Genomic DNA, 26,565 nt, shown 5'->3' with positions numbered 1-26,565 from the left:
CTGGATTAGAAGACAGGGATGTGAAGGGTTTTATAGGTACATCAACAACAAAAGGAAGACACGGAAAATATTAATCCACTGCTGAATGGGGCAGGGAATTGAATGACGCAGGACATGAAAAAGGCTGAGCTAATTCCTTCCTTCTTTGCTTTGGTTTTTACTGGCAAGGTCAGCTCTCAGGATTTTCATATCTCTGTGCTTAGTGACAGAGTTTGGTGAAAGAGGTAGTAGTAGGGTAGGACAATCAAGTTGTGGCCCACTTAAGTAAGCTGAGCATACAGAGGTCCACAGGACTGGGCAGAATGCTTCTGACGATGCCAAGGTTGCTGGCTGATGCCACTGTAAGATTGCTGTCTATCAACTCTGAAAGGTGGCAGAGACAGCTCCCAATAGCTGGAAAAATGCAAATATTATCCCATATTTAAAAAGAACTAGAGAGAGGTTCAAGAGGACTACAGTCCAGTCTGCTTCATCTCAGTCCCCAGGAAGACTATGCAACAAACCCTCCTGGAAGACTTTTCCAAGCACATCTGTTTGCAAACAACCAATACAAATTTGCTAAGGACCTGAACAACGTAATTGCTGTCTATGACTGGTCCTGTGGATAAGCAGAACACAATGGATATAATTTGTTTTTTCTTTGATAAATTTTATCACATTTTTTCCCATAGAGGTTTTGTAGCTCAATTGTAGAGATGCAGACTGGATGAACGGACTATGAAGTGGTTAAAAAAAATGAGTGGACCATTAGACTCAAAAAGTAGTGAGCAAAAGTTCAAAGCCCAGCTAACAGCCTGTAGGAGCGATGCAGTGGACAGGTCAGGAGAGAGACTGATATCATTAGGCATTTCCATCAGTGACCTGGACAATGGATTAAATACATTGAAATGAAATACTGTTAAGACATCAAACTGGGGTGAGGGCAGAGTGGCTGCTCAGAGGGACTTTAACAGGCTGATGGAATAGACTGACAAAATCCACATAAAGTCCAATAGAATAACACCATGCAACAGCACAGGCCATGACTGGCTAGAGAGCACCTCTGCGGAAGAGGACTTGGATGTCCTGATGGAATGGGAACAAAGACAGTGGTGTAGCATTGCAGTTGATGCAAGCTAACTGCATTGGCAAGAGTGCAGCCAGCAGATCATTCAAAGTGATTATTACCCCTCTACATGGCGTCATGACACCCCATCTGCAGTACTGCGTGCGGTTGTGGAGCCACTAGTAAAAGAGATCTTAACAAACTAGACAGAATCCAGAGGAGGACTCAAAGGGTTAAGGGGCTTAAGGAAGCAGAGGCTGAGATACGGGATTTGTTCAGCCTGAAGGGAAGATTAAGGGTGGATCTAATGGCTGTCTTCTACTACCTAACAAGAGGGTTATAAACAAGATGAAACCAGAGGTGCACTGCAAAATGACAAAAGACAGATGCCCAGTTGCAGCAAGAGAAATTCCAGTTGGATATGTGGGGGAAAGAAAAAATGGAAATTAACAGGCTGCTCAGATATGTTGTGGAATCTCCTTTCCTGGAGATTTTCATATACCAACTGGAGAACCTGAACAACCTGTTCGGAATTTGAATCTGGCCCAGATTTGAGCAGGAGATAGGACTAGGTAACCTTCAGAGATCCCTTCCAACCTGAATGATTCTGAAATTCCACAGTAGCCAATGCAGTCTGTGTATTGTATGGTTGGCTGGCATAACTATGCAAAAGGGAAATTTGAAGGTTTTATTCTTGCCTATTGCTGAGTGCTTATACTCTTAGGGGTTTTATAATTTATTCAGTGTGGCATAGAAAAATACTTTTTTTATGAAATAATAATAAAATCAATTTAAATTTTTCCTTAAGATAAGCAAATTCAAGCAAGATAGAGCACAGGAAATGTTATTTTTACCGTGAAAGATCTTTGGTACTGGACTCTCCACTGTGACGGAGGTTAAATCACTTGACATTTAGCTCAGTTCCCTCTTTACTTTACACCTGTGTAACAATATTTCCCTGACGTCACAGAGTTATTATAAGAGCAAACATATCAATTTCTGAAGTACATCCATAGAGCAATGACATCTTGACAGCATCTATCTATCTTTCTTTCTTACTGAACTTATTTGAGATCACCTTACAGTTACCAGTGCAGTATCAGTGGCTATGAGTGGGCACAAATCCTGTACCTTTCAGGTCTCCAGAGCTCAAAGGGCGTCAGCTGAATCTGGGTCTTCTAGACCCATTCAGGTTTCAGGATCCTCTGTTGTTTGGTAAATGTAGTATTTTTTCAGATGATTGTGTCGCGTGTGCTGACATACTCAAGGCATCTTTAATGCCAATCACCATTAAAGAGGACACATGTGGCAGCTAGTCGTCTTTGCTCATCTAACACTGACTAGTGCTTGTATAATAGCTAATATAAGAAGTTGTTCATCATTCAACTGCCATTTGTGCCATGGGTAGTTATTATTTGAGTACTTTTTGGCAGTTGCATTTCTTAGACTGGTTCTCCATCACTGCTTCTAAATGAAAACGAGGTTTGCACAGCAGATCTGTACTGTCATTTGAATGCTTTTTCTAAGTGTTCAGCAGCTACAGCTTTTTCTTACAGCTGTTATAAGAGGCAAAAGCCCAAATTGGTGGGTTTAATAATGCAAATGAAACCCAGTCACTCAGAGCTGCAAAATCACAATTCAACAAGATAGAGCCAAAAACTCAATATGACCATATGGAAACCATACAATGTTGAAAGTGTTTGTTACCTTAACTCTGAAAAGGAAAAGGCAATGATTTGTAAAAGACCTTGATGGAGATGCTATATAATAAGCAGCGAAGTAAATCACTTTAATGATTTTATATACACTTTATACAAAAAGAACCCTTCCTGAAAACATTAGCATTTGAAAAGCATATTGTTTGTGGAAAATCTAACAAATACCGTCAAGTTACTTAAATATATTGTTGCTCAATAAATTATTCTTAGGTTGGAATATGGAAAAGCCAAGGAATTTACTGAACCCACACCATACTTACCAATTTATTTCTACAATTAGTATGATTACCACAAAACTCTAGAAGACACTGTAAAAGCCTACCAGCTTAGGCAGCCTCTCTGGCATTCCTCATAGGTGGAGCTCTTTCACTCACAAATTTTGCTCTCCTTTTTTTCACTCTGCCTTTCACAAACTACAGATACGAATGCCATGGTTTTAGTAATATAATGCACTGACCGACAACTTGATTCTTTATTTGAAATATTAGAACAAAGAATAAGTGATTATTAAAATTATGACTGACTTTAGGAGTCAGTAATACTTGACATTCATGTGAGATTTGTTCTCAAAGAGCAGGAATAAACTCCATAAGTAAATGCCACATACAAACTCACCCTCCACTGGTCATGGCTAATAACCTGCCCATCATACCAGAGGACAAAAGGTGGCTGTACAACAGAGCAGCCAATCCCTAGAGCTTTCCCAGGAAGCTTCACACAGCAGTGCTAGACAGATTGGTGAGAAAGAGGACTAATGTTATATTACAGTAAATATTAACATGCTGTTGGGCTTAAAGAGCCCAATACTGAATCCATTCTACAAACACATCTTCCTGTTGACTGCAGCAGGAACACAGCAGAGGACAGCCTGCGGCCCAAATAGGAGGGCTAATCAGCAGAACAGCCATTTAAAAGTGATCACACTTAACTGCTTTGCTGCAGTCTTCCTTTTCCTCTTTAGCCTTCATCACTTTGGAGTTCACAAGATATTTTCGCTGTTACCCATTAATCACAGTGCAAATCCATTTATCCATGAAACACTTGTAAACAGAGATGCCCTTCAGGGTGCAAGGATTAGAGTTTCAGTTGCAGTGGATTTGATGGTTGCAAGCGAGTTAGGAGGAAGGAACTGGGGACAAGAAATCTAGAAATGGCAGAGATCCATGTTTGTTTCTTTATTCACTTAAGCTGAACTATTTCTATTACACAGTGTGGAAAAAATATTTCCATTCTGTAGCTGTGTTTTTCTACAGCTGTAATGATTTAAGGACTTAAGCATAATAACATCTGTAAGTGGAGGCAATATTCCATACCAGCTGGCATAGAGTCTAATTTTCTAGCTATACTGGTTGATCCAATAAAAGATGCTACCTCTACCTACAAACCTTGCCACAAGAAACTAACTGATGAGGGTTACAACATTTTCATTAATAACCTCCAAGACAAAATCTTACATGTGATCTCCCAGCAGGAGAGCCAGAAAGTAGAGTCAATGTGCTTGGCTTCCTTTCCTCTCATGTTCCTGTCCCGGGCTAAGACATACTGATTGCTCTAGTATTATCACAGAGTCATCCTCCGTGGCTCACCAAGGATGCCACCCTTACAGTCAGTAGCAAGAAAGATGGTCTACCCTTGTGCTATGGTTCCTAACCCTTTCTGAAGCCAGTATCACTGTTGCCAACGATAGTTCTCTTTCTCTTCCTCCATCTCACCTTCTCCCTACAGCTACCTTTTCTCTGCAATCCTCCCTCCAACTCCAGATCCCTCCTGCCACATCCTCATCCATCCTCCCCTCAAAATTCTCTTCACCATCTCCTTTCACACATGCAATCCCCAGCTCCCACTGGAAAAGCTTGACGGCTCGCGCTCTGCTCTCTGCACTGCTTCATCTCTAATGCTGGGAACCTTTGTGCCAAGAAAACCAAATGTTCTGCTGGGAGTAAGAGTACCTTCCAGTTATACCAGTCATTTATCACAGTTCTGCCCCATACTTCTGCCAGGCAGTAGAGTAAATAAATAAGTAACATGCATCTGTCACAAGAAGAGGTACAAACACTAGTACGTTCTGGAAGTCATCATAAAAAAACGCTCAAATCTGACAATACATAAAAAACTCCTGGAGGGAATACAAGTAGAACCTAAAAAGATAAAGACTGACAGCCCCCAGAGCCCTCATATTACTAGAGCAATCGCCTGCTACAGAAGAGGTAGTAAAGCTCCGCCTGGACATTAGCACATGAGCTGGGTTTGCTTCTCTAGCCTGCAAGGGGCTTGAAGGTTTCTCACACTCAATTATAAACAGAATCAGAAAATACGGAGTGTGCAGGTAATCATTTTATTAACCTTCCCAAAATAAAGTTCTCTGATAGGCCAAGGACATTAATCTGACCACTGAAACAGGAACACACAGTACTGAGCGGCTAGGACAAAAGTATTTTGTTTGCCCATACTGAAAAAAAAAATTAAAAAAAAAAATCTAAGCCTACCCATGCCTCAGCCACACCGTGTCAGGCTGGTTTAGTTTTCTGCCTCCAGTCACCACCAGCCGGCAGTGCAAAACTCCTCTCTTGATAGCCACTGTCGTTTTTCCGTTGTTGTTCCCTGAGGTCCAGATAACAGTCTATTTTTGGAGGAGCAGACCTCCAAGAATTTAAGGTCTTTGCAAAGGTCAGTTGGTGATGTGCTGTACTCTACTTACAAGACCTTTGTTCAAGCAACAAAACTTTTAAGTCCCTCTTGCCTCGTGTGTGCAGCTGTCTGTTGAAGAATCCTTGAATCTAAATAAAAAATGGAAGGGGGAGAAAGCATAATCATTACATCAAAAGGTAACTAATATATTCTGTCCCTTCATTATGACAGTATATTTTCCAGGTGTGTTTTTTTCAGCTAATTTAATGTCCTATAAAGGCTATTCAAAGGAAGGATTTACATGATAGTGAGAATGGGGAAAGATCAGATTTAACATCACAACTTTTAAATACAAAGATTTATCATAGTCTTAAGTTTCAGCTGATTTGTTGATCTTATAAGACATCGTTCAAAGCTGCAATTGAAAACTATTGGAAATATTCATTACACGACCCATAACAATAATGGTAAGACTTGTGAAAGTTACTAGTGTTGTCAGCTTAGCGCATAAAAGTCAGGAAAACATCAGATACATTTATTCTGTGTAAAAAACTATCAGCAAATTGAATTTAGGAATTTGTTAGGGATGCACTAGGAATCTAATGTTTTGTTTTAGCTGTGTCTAAAAATGTCATTCATGCAGGTTTTAGCAGCTACTAACATGGAAATTATTAAAAAGAGAACAAGCTGCAGAACAGCTGAAGCTGTCACCTCCCTGTATCTCTCTTTCAGACCATCAGTTGGGAAGGTCTGGCTTTCATCCTGCCTTTCCTCATGGCCTTATACAAGGTTATGTTCAAACTGGGGAAATTAGAAATCACCTCTAAGTCAAAGAGTGTCTGAAATCTGCCCACAAATTGGTTCTCTTTGTCCAACCTAAATTTCATAGCCCACAGAATAACAGTGTCATTCTTGCACAAGTGATCAAAAGTTAGGAGGAGTTCGTCCAGGAAGGGGTGGTGGTAAACTACATCAGCAGCCATAATGTAGTCAAAGTGACAGGAAGACCTAGGAAAGTTCTTTTCCAGATCTATTCCCCAAGATAATTCCTTAACATGAGGCTGGTGCTTGCACTTCAGCTTTGTATTTTGGAGAATGTTGTGCTGAAGGTTTCCCAGCAGTTCTGGCAAATCAGTGGCAGTCACAAGTGCACCTGTGACAGGGAGAAAACCAACACAATCTTTGAATATACTTCAAGACTTGAGTAAAAGCCCATTCACAAAAGCCACTGCACAAGGAACTGATTTTACCAGGTTGCTCTCACTGAGGGGAACAAAACAATGTAAATGCTCCCAATAGCCCTTAGCCATTGTGCTTAAAATAAATATTTGGTTCCCAGTAGTTCTACTCTACAGATTGCCATCTAAATGTAGCTGGGGATGGGTGGGGAGAAATAAGATACATACTGCATCTTGATATCATATTGGTTAAAAGTACAGCGAGCAACTAGGGATTGAAGAATACCAGTTACTGACTCCAAGAAGTCAGCATAGGATTTAAGCATTGCCTCAGGTCCTTTCCTTTTCACATAGGAAGAAGCTTTCTCAGACTACAGAAAGCTAAAATTCTGTTAAAATGCAGAAGTCACTGATCTGGGTTACTCTTGAGGAAGAATAGGCTACCATGAGAGAAAACAGTGCCTGTAGCAGAAAAATCAAGTTGCTGATCAGTTGCTGAAAGAAAATGCTGAGCACAAATGGAAAGAAAGTGACCTGGCATCCAAGAGCTGTTTGGTCAGTGGAAGGTGATGCATTGGTCATACCTACATCTGGCTTCATCTGGTTGCCACTGACATCCTGTGAGGCCACTAGTTTCTTATTTTGGTCCCCTGTTTTACACTGTTAATGGCAACATCATCTACTAGGACCTCCTTTATTGCATCACTACACTCTCAGCTTTACAGAAAAAAATAACAGAGTAGGTTTTCAAAAAATCATTTTGAAATTTACTTTTTCTTGCTCTTGGAATCTTTCAAACAACAGTCTTTTAGAAGAACTGAGCCACTTCCTTTGTTTTCCAGTATTCACCTGAGAGATGTTTCCAAGAGCATAAGAGCAATGACATGTACTCACCCAGTAAACTGGCTACAATGGAGACCAATCCAGTTCCAGCTCCAATTTCAATCACATTTTTGTCAAGCAAATTGTATTGTTTAGAATTCGTTTCCAAAAAATAACACAGAACAAGAGCCTGTAGGGGAGGGAATTCATGAACATACTGAACAAATAAATGAAATAAATCCCTTTACTAAACATATATTGTCATTTAAAAGCATGCAAAAAAATTCTTGTCTGTTCAAAAATTCATGTCTGTTCAAATGAGCAATATTCATTCAAGCGCTGTCTCTAACAGATCACAGCTTACCATGATCTTTGAGCTCTATAGGCTGACAAAATAAATGCCACAACATGCCTCAGTATAGGCTTGCAAGGCATTACAACCAGAAGGAACAACTGCAATTATCTGATCTGTCACGCTGAATAACATGAGCTATAATATTCCAGTCAGCAATTCCTGCTTATAACTGCACTTACTTCTAGTTGAGTTAAAATGTGTCCTTCACAAAGACATCTCGATATAAGGATTGCTTCTGAGAGAAAACCCACAACGACCCCTGTTAAGCTCTTCCAATAGTTAATTATTTCTAACAATAATTAATTACCATAATGATTCAAAAGGGACCAATAGATTTAGCCCTTTTCTTCCAGTTCGCTTTCAGTTTCTATGTGCTTACCTTGTTAAGCTTAGCAAACTTTTATAGCAAACAAAGCCACAAAGAACCTTCTACAACAGAGTCCTTATATATGCATTTATAAAGCATGATTAAGAAGCTTCTTCGACTTTTCTGCCCTGTCTCATACTGACCAATGACTTTTAGTTCACTGTTGAAATAGAAATTGCTAATTTTATTTCTCTGGCAAAGGTAGTTTCCAGTTTGTCTCCCACATTTTTTACCAGACTTCAATAATTATATAGTCTCCATTGGCAAATACATATGATGGTTGCCACATCTTCTTGCAATACAGATGACTGTTTGCAAAGGCAATTATTAGTGGCTTAGTCTGGCGCAGCAAAATTACACTCTTAGTTTTGCTTTTAACCAGTTAAAAAGCAGAAGGAAAGGAACTGGACTGTTGACCCAATTTTATGCTAGAAATTCAAACAAAGTTATTGCTTTCTACCTCTTAATTCGGAGCAAGAAGAGTAGGGTCTTTTATGCGAATTACATATATCTCATAATCAACAAAGCTTTGATATAGAGATAAGTCTGTGAGCATCAGGAGTTATTAAAGCCACGTTCCTAAAGATTGTGTCTGATGTTTGACTGGCATTTAAAAACACATTACATTAAGATTTCCTGTTAGTTCCATATATTCTTATAATTTCTTCCCTCGGAGTTTTGCCATATTCTGTTGTAGAAACTGGCTGGCAGGATCAAAATTTCTGTGGGTTAAATTAGGGAAACTTTGAAACCTGATTTCCTTTCCATGAAACATGCAGAAACTTTATTTTCCTTCAAGTTTCTGCCCTCTTGATAAATTTGGCTGATGTTTTTCAGAAGAGTTCAAATACTGCTGGATGGAACAGGAAGGGAGAATGTGAAAAGACACAGAGAGAAGGGCTGCCTTCCTTCCACAGCAAAACTGGCTAAACCCTTCCAGGAAAAAAAAAAATATATATATACTTTTCAGTACAGCCCATGATTTTGTGAGAATAATTGGCAGTCAGCCAACCTTTTCTTGAAGACATGCACTGAGGCCACGAAGAGATATAGTATAAGTGACTTGTTCAGGTCTGCTAAGACAAGGAAAATTGTTTGGAGTTCAAAACAGCAGAGTACGCTAACTCTCCTCAACTGAACTATGACCATACTTCTTAAAAACAGTATGATCCCAGGAGGCTGATACCACTGGGACAGAAATGGAGCCTCCTGGGTTTCAGTCGTCTCCTCCTATAGGGACTCCTGAAGATGGTTCAGTTTCAGGAATGTTTTCTGAATGCCACAAGTGTCAATGGTGCATCACGGCACCTCCCTGACTGCAGTGATTCCCTTCACTCTTAATTATTTCAAAAAAGTCAGTTAGCTGCATTACACAGATTCAAAACCTTGAAGAAGGTTCTTTGTATGGTGGGCATGGTGATGGTTCTTATATCAAGAGCCAAGGACAACGGTTCTCTCCCACTAGATTTCTGGCTGCTTAAGAAACTGAAAGCTCCAGCTGAACCTTTTCCCATGTCTGTGTATTTACAAGGTAAATTTGTTTCTCACATGAATAGGTTGAGTAGCTTCTATGAGTGTTAATACCTTGTGAGCTCATCTCACAGCTGTTCCTACAACCTGGATCTGCCTGCTATACAGCTGTCTATTTATAAAATGTACAGAAATGTAATCATCATGACTGCCATATTTCCTGCAAAATATGCTTGTAATTGGCCAATAGGATCAAAAGTTACTAGTAGGTGAGCAGGGACACACGATGATACATCTTGTATGATAGGGGCACAAACAAGAAATACCATTTAAGCTTTGAGAACTAGCAGTCCATATGAAAGCAGGCTAAATTCAGGTTTGGGATTTGCAGAACGCAGACAGGGAAGCACAGAATGTTTTCCTTGGGTTTACAACATACAGCAAAACATATTTATCATGCAAAATATATTTATCATGCAAAACAAAAGTGCTAGAAGACTCCAAAACTAAAAAAATAACAATACTGCATAAATATTGTACCGATGGCCAGACGACTGCCCCGTAACAATCAGTGGCTTCTGTAATTCTTATCTCATGGCCAGCAAAGTGAAAGCCTTCCCAGGCTTTATGAGTTATAAGAGCAGGGAAAAAACGCCTTCTCATGATTTCTGCAACTATCTGTTCATCTTCTTTTTCCCCTGGAAGCAAAAGTATAAAAGGTCAAACAGGCTGAGTGGACTGATAATGAAACTACCAATTTATATTGAAAAGCTGATTTGAAAGCAAGAATGTTACTTGAACAGAATAGGTCAGAAAGGCCTACCCCCCCGTATCATGACCACCTCCACGAGGAAGAAAAGATGGGCTGTAGTTGTAGGTGACTCCCTTCTAAAGGGAACAGAAGATCCAATATGCCAGACAGACCCTCCTCTTAGGGAATTCTGCTGCCTCCCTGGGGCCCGGGTTAAGGACATCTCTGGGAAACTTCGTAGCCTGGTATGGCCCTCAAACTATTACCCATTAATGCTCTTCCCATGTGGGTGGCAATGAAGCCACAACGGGTAGTCCAAGTGTAATCCAAAGAGACTTCAGGGCCTTGGGACAGTTAGTAAGGGAATCTGGAGCACAGGTTATTTTTCCCTCTCTCCTAGTTGCAGGCAGCAACACTGGAAGAAGCAGAAGGGCCCAGTCTATTAATACATAGCTCTGTGGCCGGTGTCACCGACACTATTTTGGGTTTTTCAATAATGGGATGGCCTACACGGCACCAGGCTTGCTGGCATCAGGTGGGATTCACCTTTCTCAAAGGGGGAAGAGGGTCTTTGCTCACAAGCTAGTGGGGTTCATTGACACAGCTTTAAACTAGACTTGAAGGGGGAAGGGGATAATATCAGGCTTTCCTGTGACAAGCTGTGGGATGACACACCAAGCTTAGAGGGACAGGGTGCTAGCGAGGGCCCTCAGCCTGTTGCTCTGAGACATGCTGGCTATGCTGCAACACACTTGAAGTCTTACGGAGATGAGCCAGGCCTCCTGAGGTAATTGGAGCCAACAGGGAAACAGCAGTGAAATACCTCAAAGGAATTAAGAGGTGTTCCTCTAAAAAGGTGACACGGCTGACAGCCCAGCTGAAGTGCCTCTACACCAATGCACGCAGCATGGGCAACAAACAGGAGGAGTTGGAAGCCACCGTGCTGCTAGAAAGCTACGACCTAGTTGCCATTACTGAAACTTAGTAGGACAAATCCCATGACTGGAGTACAGCTATCAATGGCTACAGGCTGTTCAGAAGGGACCGGTGAGGAAGGAGGGGTGGAGGCATTGCCCTCTACATCAAAAAATGGATAAAGTGTGAAGAGCTGTCACTGAAGAACAGCCACAAGCAGGTTGAAAGCTTATGGGTAAGAATCAGAGACGGAGGCAACAAAGGGAACCTTGTGGTTGGTGTCTACTACAGGCCACTTGATCAAGGGGAGCTATTGATGAAGCCTTCTTACTTCAGCTATAGAAGGCGTCGTGCTCACAGGCTCTCGTCCTGCTAGGGGACTTCAACCACCCCAGTATCCGCTGGAAAACTAGCACAGCGAGCTGTAGGCAATCCAGGAGATTCCTGGAATGCATTGAGGATAATTTCTTAAGCCAGGTAATAGACAGCCCTACCAGATGGGATGACCTGTTGGTCACCAACACAAGTGAGCTAATCATTGATGTCAAGTCTGGAGGCAGCCTGGGATGCAGTGATCATGCACTGATGGAGTTCGCAGTCCTGAGGGATATGGGTCAGGCGAAGAGTAAAGTCAGGACCCTGAATTTCAGGAAAGCAAAATTCCAGCTCTTCAAGGACTTAGTCAGTAGGACCCCTGGGAAACTGTCCTCAGGGACAGGGGAGCAGAACAGCTGGCAAATCTTTAAGGACGTTTTCCACAGAGTACAAGAGCTCTTGATACCCAGGTATAAGAAATGAGGAAAGGAAGGCAAGAGACCGGCATGGATGAGTCAAAACCTGCTGGTCAAACTAAAGGGCAAGAAGGAAATGCACAAGCAGTGGAAGCAGGGACAGGTATCCTGGGAAGAGCATAGGGATGCTACCTGGTTGTGGAGGGATGAGGTCAGGAAGGCCAAGGCGCGGATGGAGCTGAACTTGGCAAGGATGCAAAGAATAATAAGAAGGGTTTCTACAAGCATATCAGCCAGAAAACGAAGATCAAATAAAGCATACCCACCCTGATGAACATGATTGGCAAACTTGTAACAACGGACGAGGAGAAGGCTGAGGTACTCAACAACTTCTTTGCCTCAGTCGTCACTGGCAATCTCTCTTCCCACAACTCTCAAGTGAATGGACCACAAGACATGGACTGGGGGAGCAAAGTCCCTCCCACCGTAAGAGAAGATCAGGTTCGTGACCACCTGAGGAACGTGAACATAAGTGTATGGGACCTGATGAGATACATCCCAGAGTCCTGAGGGAATTGGCTGATGTAGTTGCTGAGACACTCTGCATCATATTTGAAAAGTCACGGCAGTCAGGTGACTGGAAAAAGGGAAACATTGCACCCATTTTTAAAAAGGCTAGAAAGGAGGACCCTGGGCAGTACCAACCTGTCTGCCTCACCTCTGTGCCTGGGAAGATCATGGAACAGATCCTTCTAGAAGCTATGCTAAAGGCACATGGAGGACAGGGAAGTGATTCAAGACAGCCTGCATGGCTTCACCAAGGGCAAGTCCTGCCTCACCAACCTAGTGGCCTTCTATGATGGAATGACTACATCAGCAGACGAGGGAAGAGCTACGGATGCCATCTATCTGGACTTCTGTAAGGCCTTTTGACACGATCCCCCACAACAGTGTTGTTGGACTGTTCTGTGGATGAGGAATTGGTTGGATGGTCACATCCAGAGAGTAGTGGTCAACAGCTCAATGTCCCAATGGAGATCGGTGACAAGGCTGGGGGATGAAGGGATTGAGAGCAGCCCTGCCAAGAAGGACCTGGGGGTACTGATAGACGAAAAGCTGGACATGACCCAGCAATGTGCGCTCACGGCCCAGAAAGCCAACCGTATCCTGGGCTGCATCAAAAGAAGCACGGCCAGCAGGTCGAGGGAGGTGATTCTGCCCCTCTACTCCACCCTGGTGAGACCCCACCCTGGAGTCCTGCGTCCAGCTCTGGAGTCCTCAGCACAGGAAAGACATGGACCTGTTGGAGCGGGTCCAGAGGAGGACCACAAAAATGAGCAGACGGATGGAGCACCTCTCCTATGAGGAAAGGCTGAGAGAGTTGGGGTTGTTCAGCCTGGAGAAGAGAAGCCTGCAGGGAGACCTTATTGCATCCTTTCAGTGCTTAAAAGGGGCTTATAAGAAGATGGGGACAAACTTTTTAGCAGGGCTTGTGGCGATAGGACAAGGGGTAATGGTTTTAAACTAAAAGAGGAGAGATTCAGATTAGACATAAGGAAGAAATTTTTTATGATGAAGCACTGGAACAGGTTGCCCCATCCCTGGAAACATTCAAGGTCAGTTCGGCTGTGAGCAACATGATCTAGTTGAAGATGTCCCTGCTTATTGCAGCAGGGTTGGACTAGATGACCTTTAGAGGTCCCTTCCAACCCAAACTGTTCTATGATTCTATGAATGTGAATTACATCTGTGAATAAAAATGCATTTCACCATTAATGGTTAGCATGATACATGGGAATTCTCCTGAATTCTAATTGAAGTTTTCAGTTTATGATTAAATAATTTCTTTCCCATTTTGCTGAAGAAGCCAAGTTCATAAAAAGTAAAGTGGAATGTTACCATATATTGCTTTCCACTTCAGCAATCAAAGGAACTTTTTTAACTTTTTTCCCTTCAAGAACAGCCGCCCTAGTATAGACACTCATGGTCTTATGTGCCCAGATTTTTTATTATTTTCCATATCCTTTTACTGTTCATTTTGCCCACATTATGGTTCTTTTTGACAGTAAACAAAAGGAGCCACAGTATCATTTATAAGTCTGTCATAAAACTTGTGAAACAGATCCTAGCAACACAAATTATACCAGACAGGAGCAAAAGCACTAGTGTTATCAGGAAAGCTTATCCACCCACCCCAACAGAGCCCTGTCAGAGGGATTCTTTCCAGTTGGCTTGATATCCTGAATGCCATCCCTGTTGCTAAGCAAAGGATATTTATGATAGCTAACATAATCCTGGATAAGTCTTCTAACAGGAGAGGATTCATTCTTTTTTAGCTGAATACCAAGCCAGTTTCAGTTTTGCCATCATCACACAAAGCTGCACCATAATGTTACAAAAAAAAAAAAATTGTAAGTGAAGCTGTCCAGAGCATTTTCTCAGCAAAGTCTAAAATCATTCCAAGTTTTCACAGGAAATTTGCTTTCACAGCCAACTATGATCTCTTGGCAAATTAGCTAAAGCAAAACATGTTTACAAGCTACACCTCCTAGAAAGCATGCTAGAGATTTAGATAACTGGGTTACAATCTTGTCCAAAGCAGAGTTTCTGTATCAAGCCTGCAGTTACCATTGAAATCACAAATATCAAGATGGGATCTGCATGGAAACTGCAGGCCCAATGGCTATTAAAAATGAAAACATATATGTTTTCATCAGCATAAAACACATTGGTCTACCAAAGATTCTTCACTTTTTCTTCCCCCTCAAATCACTGCAGTTACAGGACATGATGGCCTCAAGTGTTGCCATTTGCTCTGCCATATGCCTCAGTATTTTTATTGCCATAACCTATTGACAAAGTCTCTCTCCCTTCCTTGTCATAGAACGACCAAGGAACAAAAGCAGGGGTGAACAAAGAAAGAGATGATACTAAACAAAAACACATCAGCAAGACGTTCAGTCTCATTAGCCAGTGCTTTAAGCTTGTAACTCAACTTACTCTAAGCATCAGAGGAAACTAGAGAACAACAACAAACAAGGAAGAAAAAACAAAAATGTTCATGTTCAATCTTAATATGTTGACACTAAGACATAATCTGAAAGTTAAAAAAACCCAAACAAACGAAAAAAACGCCAACAACAAAAAAACAGCTAACCAACCCACGGTACTCCAATATTTATTGGGGGGTGGGGTGGGGGGGAACCCTAATCATGGGATACAACAAATTTAAAAATAATGTAATGCATATACTACTGGAAAAAATATAAAGAGTATAATTGTATAAAGATAACTTAAATAAAATAGTCAACATTGAAACAATGATATTTTAAGATGTTAGGAAATAAGTAGTATGTGGCAGGCCTTTAGGTCTTCTGCAAGCCTCTAATGTTAAGTTGAGAGAAAACACACGCGTCATTGTGCCTGCAAGCAGGGAACTCTGCACAAACATGAGTTAAGTGCCAGGGAAATGCTGCTCCAGGGCAAAATTGATCTTTTCTCATGAAAGAATTAATATGAAGCTGTCTTATATTAAATACACTTACGATATGTGTAATATCATCCTGTTTCCAGGCATACCAGAGATAGCCTGTTTTTAATCTTCTCTGATTGCTTAGAGCAGTCTGATCTTGTTCTCTGATCAGTACTAGCTGTGGAAGTAAAAAGCTATTCCTTCTATTACCTCCCAATTACAACCATTTTTCTTGATTCTTTCTCCCTTGACATCTGTTTTGGACCCAATTTTGTTGAGAAGCCGTAACTTATTAAGTCTTAACTTATAAAGCTTCTGCCAGAAGATCTATAAAACTTTAGCAGTATTACAGCTACCCCTCTAGTGTTCAATAAATATTTCCTGCCTATTCCCTACATTATCAGCCATCTTTCTACTTAAGGCTTGCATAGCACCTACACTAACAGAGTTTGTAGGCCACTGCTCCCTACCTGAGCTAAACTGTCCACACCCCTGAAAGAAGAATCCCAAATCTGCTGATTAATAACACCACTTAAATCTTTGGCCATCTTATCCCTTTGGTAATCCCCCACAGGGGTTATCTGGAGAAGTTTACATAATTATTATATTTTTGTCTTCCCCTTAAGAAGATCTTACTATTATGGAAAATCAAGAAGAATATTTGTTTCATCAGATGCATCATGTGGTAGACAGGCTTCAAAACCCTAATGAGAAATTTTATCAGGACCAGGATGCTAATGATTCCCACAAAGAGTGCTGACAAAATAAGGAGTGCAGACTTTTAGTCAGATTTGCTTACTTACATATAAGTTTCCCTTCATACTGCAAGAGGCATTCTTCTATTTTCCACTTTATATCTTTCAGAATAACTAAACTTCTTGTGGGACTGCACAAGAGGAAAGAAATTAATTTTTCTGTAATGGCCTTCAGAGCAGTCAGAACAGAAAAATAACAAACTAGTGGGAAATCTCTCAAGCAACGAGAAAATTGTTATCAGATTAACCAAAATCCAAGTGAGATGAAGTCTTTTAATACCTGCAAACATTGAGAAAGTTCTGCTGGTACTTTGATCAAATTAGTTTCTTGACAACAGACTTAAAAACCTGTTAGGAAGTTATTCTCCTGGAAGTGTTTACCTCTGTGTTAGTCCATATTCTCTTGTTCAGGAAGAAAAATTCTTGGAATTATGACTCAATGAATGGATTTTAATTATTTTAATGACATTTTAAGACAAGAGCTGACTCATCAGTAGAGTAGGGTCAGACAAGAGAAGAGGAGGCTTGACTGACCTGACTCTCAATTCTTATAAGAATGGAAGTGCGTAATGGGCATTTCCAGCAATACTTCTCGAGCACCCATACTAAACTGTCAGAACTTAAAGGTCTGCTAGGACTGGTTCCTCCCTTCTTCATTTGCCTGGGTTTGACCAGGTAGGTTTGCCCTCACTCCTCTTCTGTGATTTGGAGATGCATGGAAGTGGTATGTACATAGAATAACTTTCTTCAGCCTATTCATCTCTTTGCATGAGCAGGTATACATAGAAACCACTAGAGTTTCAGGTGCTAGAACCTTATTTACAATAAGATGAGACAGTCTGATCCTGTTCAGGTAACATACAGAAATTGAGGTAATTTTTGTTAGTGAAACGGATAGCGTTCCTTTGGTCTTGGACTTGTGTTCACCAAGAAGTTCTCATCTATAGATACCCCAAATTCTTCTTGAAATAGACTTTGAATGTTTAAGATTCTTAAGACTTTCTGCCTAATGGGTTAATTTCTTATAGTGTTCTTTGAAATATTTCAGGTAAAGTATTGTTTATCATAAAAGTCTAATATCTTTGGAGCATGTTCTTTGAACTCCCTTGATTTTAAGTTGATATCAGGGCTGAGGGAGAAAAGTCATATACTGCTGACACATCTTGTGCTGTATCAAGCACATCATTAAGAAAACAATGTAAACATCATTCTCAAAGGCAAAGCAATCATCATTATTACAACTGAAATGTGAACATAGTTTTCCAAAGAGACATACTAAATCATGAGGAAGACTGGAGTTGTGAAGTCAGCGGCAGGTTAGTTAGAGAAACGCGCGTCAAGCTGCAAAATATTGTGTAGGGAACCAGAGGATTTTGCTGAGACCTTCAAATGTCAAATTAAATGTTTTATATTAGAACAGAACCTAAAGAAAGAAAAGGACGTGAGTTCTGCTGAGACAGAGTTGGAGAACTCCTTCAAGTGGGGAAGGGAAAGCAGAAAGAAAAAAAACAGGAGACAGACCAGGTCAGAATGGAACAAGTTGCAGCATCTTTTTCTTTAACTATTAAGCAAATCACACAAATGGGCCTTAGGCTATCTTTATCTTCACACTTTTTGCTTGGAATGAGTAGAAATAGTGCCTGTTTAGAAATGTGCTACATGATCAGCTGTTTCCTTTACACCAATTGTCACATAAAATCATGCCTGGGAGTACACAGCTCCATCAGGAAACGGTAACCTTAAAATTCAGTTGGGTATCTTCCATCAATTAATAGCATATGTTATATCTCTCACTGCATAACTAATGATACTGCCTACATTAATGCATTCTCCACTGAATAAAAAAGGATCAGAGACAGGCACTGTTAAACAGCACTTAAAATGCAGGAAAAGCAGCAAAGACAAGGGGGCTGAATTAAAATTATATTTAAAAAAAAAAAAAAAAGATACTACTCTAGATACCTGAATTAAAATGTGGCTAAAAAATGAAGTAAAATGGCCCTTCCACATAACAGCTGTGAAGAATATACTAGCAGTCAATATCTCCATTTTCAGACTCATTCACAAATAGCACAGAGAGTAAGAAAACGTCCTCCAAGTACTTTGCTAATGGATTAGGATGGCATTAATTCAGAAACAATAGTTTCACCCAATGATTCATCAAAACAACCTACAGGGGAAAAATACAGATTAGTCTCTTTCAAGTGCTGGCCTGACCCTACTTAATCTCTTGAGGTCACATGGTGTCACAGCCCAAGGTGATAAGGAAATAAGACCCAGCCATCTTCTGCTTCTCTCCTGCTTTGATGGATCTTCTCCAGCTGGCAAAAGGAATGAAATGCAAGCCTTCATCATGAACTTGACCTGACAAAGTTCAGCCCTACAGCAACATATTCTCCCTTCTTCAGAAGAAATATACTCTCATCTGTAGAGTTTAGATTTAAAGTTTACCATTTAGACTTGTACTTACAAATATTTTAAGAACCATGTATCAACAGCTGTGAAGACGTAAATGGTTCCTCTAAGACTTCTCAGCAATTGCCTCTGAGTTTGATGAGCACAGGAGGACTACCTGTACTGACATGACTGACTGAGTAATGCATGAGAGAAAGTTCCAAGAATTCATGATAGCCAAGGCTCTTCAGATCTCCCCACTCGGGACACATGGAACTAGAGTCATCCAAAGTAAATATTCAAGATGTATTTTATATATACCAAAGTAAAGATTCAAGATGTATTTTATATATATATATATATATATAAAATATTCACTACATATGTTATATATACATATATATATATATTTATATATATATAAAAATAGTTATCTATATATCCCAACCTCAAAAAAATACCTGCAGAAAGGTCAGTAAGAAAATAGATCTGCAACCAGTTCTGTAACTGTTAGAGATGACTGGAGAAAAGTTACATTCCTATTTGATGATAGGAATCATCAGAAGGTAGCCTTGTGAATCCATCTGGGTATTTACAATGGCTCAGAAGTTGTTTACCCCAAATCTACATTAGGTCTCAATTCTAAGGGACTCTGGAGTCTCACAATTTTTACTGAGCTACTGACATCTCAGAATCAGAGCCCTGGTCTGGCAAGCATTACAGATGGCTCCATGGAAACATATGCAATCCTGAAACACAGAATAGTCCCCAAATTCCAGGTGGTATCACTTTAGTATCTTTATTTCATTCCACTTATTTCTATTTCATTCCATTACATTACAGCCTGAGGACCCTTAAAGGAAGGGGTTAGGAGCGAAATCTAATCATGCCCTTCCTTGACTTTCCAGAAGTCGGATGTAACCTACACCTTTCTAAGAATATAAAGCAAAATACTGTTCCAGTACTTATCTAAACTACACAGCTAATTTTTCCTTACTTCATCCCTACCTACAAAGAGGGAAATGATCATGTAACCGAGTGCAGGTATTCCAGTACATTCATTACAAGCTCAACCTGCTGAAGTGATGGCAATGATGAGGTATATTATATTGATTAAACTGAGATGCTACAACAGGGTAATATAATGCTTGAAACTCGACACTCTGAAATGCAGAAATACAAAACTGCCACCCATGGGCAGCCTCTTCTCGGCCAAGAGACAAGATGCACTTAGCTCAGAGCACGAGGAGGCAAGAACAGGACAGGGGTATGCTCACAGTGTCCAGTCTATGTATTTACCCAGGCTTGAGGGGTGCGTTTTCAATTTGAAATTCACACCACTGATATTCCAGCCCCATTCAAGTCACAGGTCATCCAAAACCATTAGAAGGCTGAAAATAGAAGTACCGTAGTCAGATTATCTCATAAACACATAATAATTCAAATGTGCCAGCTACTCCCCTTGTTACTTCATCATGTTTGTCTGTCATTGAAAACATCTTCAGGTCTAGGCTCAGCAGCTATTTAATCTCTAAAGACAACTAAATGATTTCCCTTTGACTACAAAAGCAGACTGTGTTATTAAATTAGATGGTCTAACGTACATTATAAAAGGCTGACAGCCAATTTCCTGATGGATAGGAAGGCTCTGGATGAGTAATTTAGACACTGTAAGCCATTGTCTAGTCTAATCTTTCATATCTCTTACGTTGCTCAGTCAAGAGGGCTTTGTGCCATTGAACGCTCTTATTTCCTTGTAATGACATGCCAGAACTGGGGGAGTTGGCCAGGGGGCAGTGACTGCTGCTCAGGGACTGGCTGGCCATCAGTCGGCGGGTGGTGAGCAATTGCATTGTGCATCACTTGTTTTGTATATTCTATTATTATTATTATTATTATTATTATTATTATTATTATTATTATTTTCCCTTCCTTTTCTGTCCTATTAAACTCTCTTTATCTCAGCCCATGAACTTTACTTTTTTTTCCCCCCAGTTCTCTCCCCCATCCCACTGCAGGGGAGTGAGTGAAGGGCTGTGTGGTGTTAGCTGCCTGCCAGGCTAAAACACAACACAGGGTTAGGCTGCTGCTTACTTGCCTCCATTCCAACTATGTCCCACTTAAGGCACCTTTCTGGACTCCACCCAGAGACTTGAAATGATCGCAGGAATTGCCATCAATTAGGACATCTGTCAAACAGGGTGAGTAGAAGGAGTCTGTCCCTTCTAAAATGCCGGGAGATATGTGAAGGTTACCAGGTCAGCATTTTCTCAGATATTTATGGATTAAAAACTGAGCCCTGGCCAAGTGAAGAGAGACGATGGAGTGTCAAGGACAAGTACGCCTTGCAAACTTGCTCTCCTCCTTTCGTGTCAGAGGTAAAATCATTCTGGGGTGAATTTATATAATGCAACTGTGGTAAAGTAGTTTAGTATACCAAGAAATGAAGACAGGAGTGGCAGAATCTGATCTCCGAAAAGTTTAGCCTAGGAGAGTTAAAGCTAATGATCAAAAGAAATCATGAGAGGAAAGAGACGTCTAACAATGCAGATGTGATGGAGAACTGATTGGATAAAGACACCAGAGGAAAAATCAGACTGGGTGAGGACCTACCTGTAAGCTGAGAACCAGCAGTAATGGGAATCATGAACAATAATAAAGAGTTTTAACCTGGAGAACTTGTGACAAGCCAGTTAAGAAGGAAAGGGGAAGGTGCCGAATATAGAGACCTCAGACTAGAACTTGCAGAAAAACTCAACTGGAATAATAACCCCAAGAAAAAGAGATTGAGACTCGGTAGATGAAGTTAGTGAAATGGGAATGAGGAAGGAGGCAGAGGAAAAGGATGAGAACAAGGAAGGCACAGGCTCAGGGTGATCAAGCAGGTAAGTCTCCGTGCAGCAGGTTCAGCACCCTTCACCTCCAGAACCTGGCATGGAATTTAATATGCCAAAGCCTGGTGTCAGATGAGACTGTAAAGATATCTCATTTTCCATTCATGTCTCCTCATCCTCTTAAACTAGTGTTCCTAGACATGGAAGAGAACCACCTGCTATTGCTATCAACACAGTTACTCTGCCAGGTAAGTGGAATATATTTGTGCATTTGATCTAAAGATTCTGTCCTACTGACTAATTTTGCATACATTGACCTAATGTCCCAGAACCCAATTTATTTTCATAATTCAAAAGCTAAAGAAATTACATGCAGACTCACTCCTCCCCACCCTGAATCCTGCATGAAGAGAGTATCAATATTAGAAAGCCAAGCTTACAGAAGCATAGAAATGCCTGGGCAACTTTACCCCAGCCCTCATGTACTACGGAATACATAAGGAGAGTCATCAATATTTCAGTCTTTAGTAGTTCTATCTTTAGTATTTATTCTTCTAGATATTTCTTCCCCCAACAATTATGCTTCATTGCATAGGATCAACTTGAGCTCTTTGTTCAAGTCAGAATTACACAATAGGAAAGTAAATTGCATTAAAGAAAATCTCCAGATTAAGGCAATTGAACAGTGCTTTGTGGAACAGCAATCTATACCAATCCCTATCAGGCATCTTGTCCAATGTCAGCTTTCCAGAGAAGGTCATCAATCTGGGGTACTTTGAAAAAAGTATTTGAAAGCAAAATAACAAGCATTCGTTTCAGTAAGCAAATAATGAGTTTTAAGTATTGCAGTCATGCCCAAAGCTCCACCTGGCCTTGCTGGACAGGTAGCAAAGCAAAACCGGACGCTGAGCTCTCTTGAAAAAGCAGAAGCCCAAAAGCCTGGCTCTACGTGGACCACGATTTAGCTGGGATTTAAAAAAAATATATTACGAAAAATAAAATAGTTTTTAAAAAAACAACTTCTTTCACATTCAGCTGTAGAACATAACTAGACCCCATCCCAAACCAACACACACACTTGCCCTAAAACTTCGGCTGCTCCTGGTGATCCCTAAAAAGGGGATTACTCGTGATGCTTTAGGATCTTGAAAGATGTGCAGCTATGAACTTGCTTAAGAGAAAAAGCTGCCAACAGCCCCTGAAGGTATTTGAAGATTAGGTTTGAGGCTATCTTGACAGAAACCAAGCTTGTAATAACCAGTTCTCCCTAACTGACACCCCACAAACCAACCTCTCCTGAATAGCTTGATCATAGTCATGGCTTCATTCCCTGGAACCAGTCGCAGGCAAATAGCTGGAGGCCACATGCCAGGCACTGGTAGGAAACTGCCGGGATCAGAGTATGCCGGTATAGCAGATACTTACTGCATAGCCAGAATACTACAACAGCGCTATCTCTTTTATCTTCTGTACAAGTGCCATAAACACAATTCCTCAGAAAAAATGAATGAGAAGACAGCTCATTGTCAGCAAGGCACCTTGTTCCTTACACTTAACAATAGTCCTAAGTGCAACAAGAAGATATAGGGAAATGAGAAACATTTTACCTTCTTGTCTTTCCAATTCTCTTACCAGTTCATTTTTTAGATTATTATGTTTTGATGATGTCAAATCCATACTATGCCACAAAACCTGCGACAGAGAAACACAAGCCTGCCTGAATAAAATGACTTTATTTCTTTTTCCCCATATAACACTTCACAAAAAATGAAAATTATTTTTACATTTATTATGCTACAATTTACTTCTATTGATAATGAAGACATGTAGACACATAAAGATTCAAAGCACCAGATATTGAATAGTCAATATTCAATGCCTCAATATTCAAAGAACCAGAAGCAGCAAACTAGTTCAACTGTTCTACTCTCAGAGAGGAAAAAAGGAAAAAGCAAGTAGATTTTTTTTTTTAAAGAGCTTTGATAAATGTTTAAAAGTATTTTATGAAATTTTAAAATTAGAATCGATTCAAATCAGGGTTGGTAGGCTTACAAACGACTGAAAGGAAAGGTAGCAACAAGTGTCTGAAAGAGAAGAAAAATTGCACCAAAAGGATCTAATCTTGTTTGAATTGATTGGCTTGGAAGGGAAGGAAACAACCTGTTAGCAAAAGTTGCACATGACAAGACGTAGGAAGCAGGATCTATAGACAACATGCGGAACAGAATGTGTACGTGCCTATATAAACAGACACAGAACATGTAGACTTGGGAGAAAAAAGTAACAGGAAAAATACGACAGAGGACAACACAATTTTCAGCTGTCTGCAGAAAAGCAGACAGATAACCAATAGTCTCCAATTCTTGATATTTTACAATCAGAAAAACACTGAGTTCACAGAAAAAAAATAAAGTATCACTGCTCTGATAATTTTTAAAGCTCTTACACTGTTATATGGGAGTTTGATTGATTTTTGCAGGAATGGTTACAGGCAGCATACAGTTAATAATCTACAGATGTCTAAACACCCAATAGGGATGCAATTAAATAAGGCAATGGGTGGAGGAGTATCTCTATCTAGTTAAAAAAAAAAAAAAAAAGCAATCAAAGTAAAAACATATGCTGAATATCGAGAAAATTTCCTCACAGTGCAAAGCCTTAGGCAGGTTTTCCTCTCAAGACTTCAGACGAAAGAGGACAGTATAGAACAGCCCTGTCCTGTTGGAGAGGATGCACCATACTCTCTTGACTTCACCCTACAAAAGACACACAGGTTTAATGTTTAACTTTACTACCACAGTGCCGGCAGCCATGACCTTATTTGAAGGTGAAAAATAACTTGGGGGGTTTCTACACATTACCATAACACATAGAACAAAAATACTACTATTATATTTATGTCTATTGATGAACTTAGCAATAGTAAGAACATTATGTGGGGAACAGAAGAGAGATTCAGTGGGATTCAAAGTCTTTGTGTGCATCGTCAAAATAATAAGTAGCATTAGAAACTGCTGGGACATTAAGCAGTAAATGTTACATACATCCATCAACTTGTCATCTACCTCAGAAGTGTAAGACAGACAAATTTTCTTCCCATTAGAAGATAAAAATAACAGGTTAATCATCAGTCCCTTTGCATTCTGAAGGACAAGAAACATTGCACTATAAAATCACCCTAAAACGGAAAACCTTTGTATTTTGTGGTCCTCTACAATTTTTTTTCCTTCTAAAAACATGTTTTGAGGTACACTGAACTAGACAACAACCTGTCTGACTCTAACATACGAATTCAGGAGTACTACAAGCAACTACAGAGCGCAGAACAGCTCAGTTGCTGAGTTACGCTGTTTAAAGTAAAGATACACAGTAATTTAGAGTAAAAGCCACAGACAAGCGAAATACCACCAGCATCCGCTCTGTTTCAGTCAACATTACCTGAATTTCTTGCAGCTTTCCGAAGACGGCACTCTAGCAGAAAAGCCCTTACCTGCCTGGTCGTTTCCCTCGCGGGCAGCCCCAGGCAGAAGGGTGCTCTGAAGCGCCTGTCACGCCTTGCCAACATCCCCGCGCCAGAAGCGATATCAAATCCCGACAGCTGCAGCACAAGCACGGAGCGGGCACCGCACGCCGCGTCCTTTACGTAAGGGAGCAGATTTCGTAACAGCAGTAGGCACCCAGGCAAGGGAGCTCCAACCAACAAAGTGACCAACTTTGGAGCGTTTTTTTACAAAAATAAGAGAGTGGTACAGTGTTAGTAACCACTCACCGTTACTAAAAAGTAACCAAAGAGCTAAATATCATTCTTCAGAGTCAAAGGGGTCTTCCGAGCGCAACTTACCAGGGGGCAGGGATGCGTTTGTGGCAGGGGTATATAAATACGTGCTCGCCTTGGAATGCGGAACTGTAAGCAGGTACACCACCCCCAAAATCCTAGCCCACTTTACCCCATGAGACAGCGGTCAATGTGCATAATTATACACGTACCACTCCTCTGTGGTATATAAAAGACTTATATTCGCTCAACAGATTGCAACCACTTACTGCCATGGGAACAAATAGAGGTATTTTTAAGACTTCTCTTATTTAGACGGTAAGAAATTCAGGACAGGACCGGTCTCGTACTTCACCTCTTTTTTAGCAAAATTAACCTCAACGGGGGTTTCTAGGTGCCACTGAAAAATAATAAATTATTACACTAAACAAGCCCTGCAGAGAACCGAAGGTCTCTGTACTTTACCAGACTTTTCAGAACAAATTAATAGGAGCTCTTCTACATTTAGAAACTATCAAACACATCACCGAGACCCGATCTACACTTTTAAAGCAAAATTCAGTAATATTAAAGAGTGATCTGCAAACCACTGCTGTAAAACTGGCTGTCCAGACTGAGAATTTCCTGAAAATATGATAATCTTTTGTAAAAGTAATATCAAAAGGGATAGTTTTTGCCCAGTAAACACTGTACATGAAGTATTAGACTCTCTGCAACTATAAGGGCCAAATCCTACCCAGTTCACCTCAGCCCTTCATCCTTTTAGGGGAGGCTAATCTTTTGTACGAAACTTAATTGTATGAACTTGGACCTTCAAACAACGAAACAATGAGAAAGGAAGTAGATATAGCAAATGAGAAGACAAAAGAAGCAAGAACTAAAATGTAACGCAAGAACCCAAGTATGACTGGCAGCATCCAGTGCTATTCTGTCTTAATCCACAGGAGCCATAAATAAATTCTACAATCATTCGGAGAGACAGGTGAAGCGGGGGAAGTCTGAGCCTAACACATTGTTTCTTCCGCAAATTAATCCGACATGAGTGCTGCAACCAGCAGGTACCTCTGAACATTGCTTTTGCCGACAAATTCTGTCTCTGGACATGGTCACGTAACTCCAAACCTAGAAACATGGCCTTTACGTTCAGAACATAAACGATTACGGCGCCTCAGATTACATGAGGACTTAGTGTACTGTACGATTTTCCGTGAGATGTTACGAGGGTTTGCATTGTCTCATGAATGGTTCAATAAGCAACATTACTTTGAGCACAAAACTTTTGAGACAGGCATAGTGAAGGGAATAAGGAAAACAACACTAACTGAGCTGATTTTCCTTCTCTCAGCACCTAGAAA

The 26,565-nt window shown here is 40.5% G+C and overlaps 1 protein-coding gene across 1 annotated transcript; it reads right to left on the bottom strand.

Annotated features, from left to right (window-relative positions):
- Positions 1–4,732: 4,732 nt before the first annotated feature.
- LOC309586577 (protein-lysine methyltransferase METTL21E-like) lies at positions 4,733–24,180 on the bottom strand. Its single transcript, XM_082303719.1, has 5 exons — positions 24,083–24,180; positions 23,043–23,127; positions 10,124–10,281; positions 7,464–7,581; positions 4,733–6,544 (listed from the first exon to the last, which is right to left on the bottom strand). The coding sequence occupies exons 2-5, from the start codon at positions 23,110–23,112 to the stop codon at positions 6,120–6,122; spliced, it is 771 nt and encodes a 256-aa protein (XP_082159845.1). The 5' UTR covers positions 23,113–23,127; positions 24,083–24,180; the 3' UTR covers positions 4,733–6,119.
- Between the last annotated feature and the right edge of the window lie 2,385 nt (positions 24,181–26,565).

The sequence above is a fragment of the Platalea leucorodia genome (genome assembly GCF_965183815.1).
Source record: "Platalea leucorodia genome assembly, chromosome: 2".
Classification (NCBI taxonomy): Eukaryota; Metazoa; Chordata; class Aves; order Pelecaniformes; family Threskiornithidae; genus Platalea; species Platalea leucorodia.
Note: the sequence above shows the minus strand (reverse complement) of the source record. Positions and strands in the feature narration are given on the sequence as shown.